At 44.1% G+C, this 3,327-nt stretch overlaps 1 protein-coding gene across 1 annotated transcript; it reads right to left on the bottom strand.

Moving 5' to 3' along the window:
- Nucleotides 1-2,192: 2,192 nt before the first annotated feature.
- On the bottom strand, nt 2,193-2,465 carry LACBIDRAFT_298843 (uncharacterized protein; the record flags this gene model as incomplete). The annotated part of the gene is made up of 1 exon (XM_001890725.1): nt 2,193-2,465. One exon carries the CDS (start codon nt 2,463-2,465, stop codon nt 2,193-2,195), a length of 273 nt encoding a protein of 90 aa, XP_001890760.1.
- Between the last annotated feature and the right edge of the window lie 862 nt (nt 2,466-3,327).

The raw sequence follows: 3,327 nt of genomic DNA, 5'->3' as shown, positions 1-3,327 counted from the left end.
GAATTTCCATGATATTGCCCANGGTTTCTAATGAAAATCACAATGATATTGGGCAAGTAGCTAATGAAAATCGCAATGATATTGACCAAGTAGCTAATGAAATTTCCAATGATATTGCCCACAAGTAGCTAATGAAATTTCCAATGATATCGCCCAGGTTTCTAATGAAAATTGCAATGATATCGGCCAGATGAATAATGAAAATCGCAATGATATTGGCCAAGTAGCTAATGAAATTTCCAATGATATCACCCAGGTTTCTAATGAAAATCGCAATGATATTGCCCAAGTAGCTAATGAAATTTCCAATGATATTGCCCAGGTATCCAATGAAAATCGCAATGATATCGGCCAGATAACTAATGAAAATCGCAATGATATTGCAAGTAGCTAATGAAATTTCCAATGATATCACCCAGGTTTCTAATGAAAATCGCTATGATATTGGCCAAGTAGCTAATGAAATTTCCAATGATATCGCCCAGGTATCTAATGAAAATCACAATGATATCAGCCAGATAACTAATGAAAATCACAATGATATTGACCAAGTAGCTAATGAAATTTCCAATGATATCGCCCAGGTTTCTAATGAAAATTGCAATGATATCGGCCAGATAAATAATGAAAATCACCATGATATCGCCCAGATAACTAATGAAAATCGCCTAATGAATAGACATGGTAACTGGAATGATTCCTATCATAAAGACTGTGGACTTATACACAGGGAGCTCTAGGCAGTTACCTTATTTATATGATAAAAGTGGTACCCACCAGTCCGTTCGCGGATTATGTTCCCCGCGACTTTCAAGATCCGTTTGCCTTGGAACACTTTCTTACCAATGACTCGAAAATACCAGAAGGTTTCAACCTTATCGGCCATAGTGAACCCTGTCAAAGCGGGCCAGTGGCTGTACCGCGCGTGGTAAGTGCAAACCCGACAGTAATGGTTTTCCGAGGTTGAACGTTGAATTTTGACATTACAGAAGCAGCCAAGCTCTTCTACCTCACACAGAATCCAAAAATTTGTCCTCGTCACCGCAGTCATCGCTATCGTCAGCATGTGGAAGATTGCTATCGTTACTTGTCGAGTATCCCGCACTGTGTGCACACTCTACTCTCACATATACTTCCCATTTGACTTGGAGCCCATCTGCGCCTTTGCACACTCATATCACCAAGTTTTAACCCTCCATCCTCCTCGATCCGCTGTGTTCTCTGAAAACGACTTGCTTGGACATCCCACCCGCGATGAATTTCATAATCTCAACGCCTGCGTGACCACTGTGGAGGATGGTTTTCACCGTTTTCAAGATTGGAATGAAATGTCGCGAGCACGAAATTTTGCGAGCAAAGGCGAAGGGGCGGAGATCATTCAAACTCACACTTCAGAAACCCATGGAATTCCACGCAAAACGATTTATTCCTGGTTTCAACGGAAAGTTAGAGGCTTTGATATGAACTCTGTCCTTATCAATCCTCCGAGTGTCATTATGGAAAAAACATTTGAGCTCGGTGAATGCTGGGAGTTTACAGGCCCCAGTGGCCATATTGGCATTTCCTTTTCTGGGCCCATCGAAATCGCGAACGTAACAATCCATCAATCCCACGGCATTGTGTCCGCCAAAGAGCATGCTCGAGTGCCGCGTGACCTCGTTCTGTGGGGGCAGGTTGACATATCGGCCAACATTACGAACATGTCATTGGAAAACCGGACAATGGATGACTTTCTTAGGACCGGGATTCGTGGTTAGTGTTTGGAAGTCCGGTCTCGTGACTGGGAAAAGACCGTAACCAGACCGGACCAAGACCGCAAAAGACCGGACCTGCGGTTACGGTCTTTTATTTTTGAAATGTAAAGACCGCAAAAAGACCGGTTAACGTGAACCGGTTTTAACCGGTTTGGACCGGTCTTTTGTAGCCCCTTAAATACCCTTTAAAACGCACCCAAGAACGTACAATTTGGTAAAAAAACGAGAGAGATATGAATTAAAATGTAAATTACTTTGGGGAATAATAGATGTACCAGACTTATTTTATAGAAGCACCAATTCCTAACGGAATTTAACGTTCTTGGGCTCGTTTTGAAGCTATTAAAAATGTTAATAAATTTACCGATTAATAATTTTAAAATATTGGCCTAAAGACCGGCCATAAACCAGTTAAAACCGATGCAGACCGAAACCGGTCTATAGACCGCAAAAAACCGCGGTCTGCGGTCTTTTTGCGGTCCGGTCTGGTCTTTTGACTTCTGGGGAAAATGCAGACCGGTTACGGTTATGGTTAACACCCCTGGGCATCAAAAAACCGGACCGAACCGGACTTTCAAACACTATTCGTGGTTCACGGTCAGGGACACTCTGGCGGCTTGCAGAAATGCAATACGCGCAAGTTTCGAAGGCACAAACATTCAAGCTCTCACAGGCTGCCGAGAACGTTGATGCATCTTTCGAGGCCATCATTGTCGAGGTATTAAGCAACTGGGGAGCACCTACAACATGCCTGTATCATATTAGCGTTCATGGGGTAGAGCCTGCTGAGGGACTTTAACTGCATAGTCATCTGTTTTGCATTCGCCAATCAAATAATCGAATCTCTATCAATAGATGTTGCATAGGCCGTGACCTTCAACTTTAATATAAGTATCCTGCTGTGAACCAAGAAATGAAGCGACTAATATAAGCAAGAAGGTGTATGAAATAGCAGCTCGGAGGGGAAGAAGATGAGACAGTGGAGAGGTGGGAACTCCAACCCGATATCAAGTGTGCCATCGCGGAACTGATTTCGCGTCCGATGATGCACAATGCCTCCCTCCAGCTCCAGTTACTTAGTTCGCCTGAAGAGGAATCTCAGAATTCGAGCTATCTTGATTACAGTCACGCATGGCGACTATGGTAGATCAAATCGTCGGGCCTACATGTTCAAACTTCAAACTTTCAAATTCGACTAGGGTCGGGTGAGTGAGTGGTTCTCTCTTCTTTTCAAATCCATTGCTGAGCCCTGCTTCAGAAACTCTCGAGTCTCCATTAGCGACAGCAATCGATGGGTAGTTCTAGTATGCGGGAGGCATTGGAGGAGACGTCCACAGAGTCCTCCATAAAACGATGCATTGCGTGCGTCGCTCTGCGAGGGATCAACCAGGTAGGAGTCGAACTCCTTTTGAAATACCTTTCCTGACTCCAGCAACCCCTCAGCCATCTTTGCCGCACAGGCACCGCGCCTACATGATTTACACCGAGCATCTCCAGAAACTCTTGGATCACGACAATGGTCTACTATCGTCTCAAGGATTGCGACAATCTTCCCTTCGGGCATCACGTCCCT

This window comes from Laccaria bicolor, genomic scaffold (genome assembly GCF_000143565.1).
Source record: "Laccaria bicolor S238N-H82 LACBIscaffold_158 genomic scaffold, whole genome shotgun sequence".
NCBI classification, from domain to species: domain Eukaryota; kingdom Fungi; phylum Basidiomycota; class Agaricomycetes; order Agaricales; family Hydnangiaceae; genus Laccaria; species Laccaria bicolor.
Note: the sequence above shows the minus strand (reverse complement) of the source record. Positions and strands in the feature narration are given on the sequence as shown.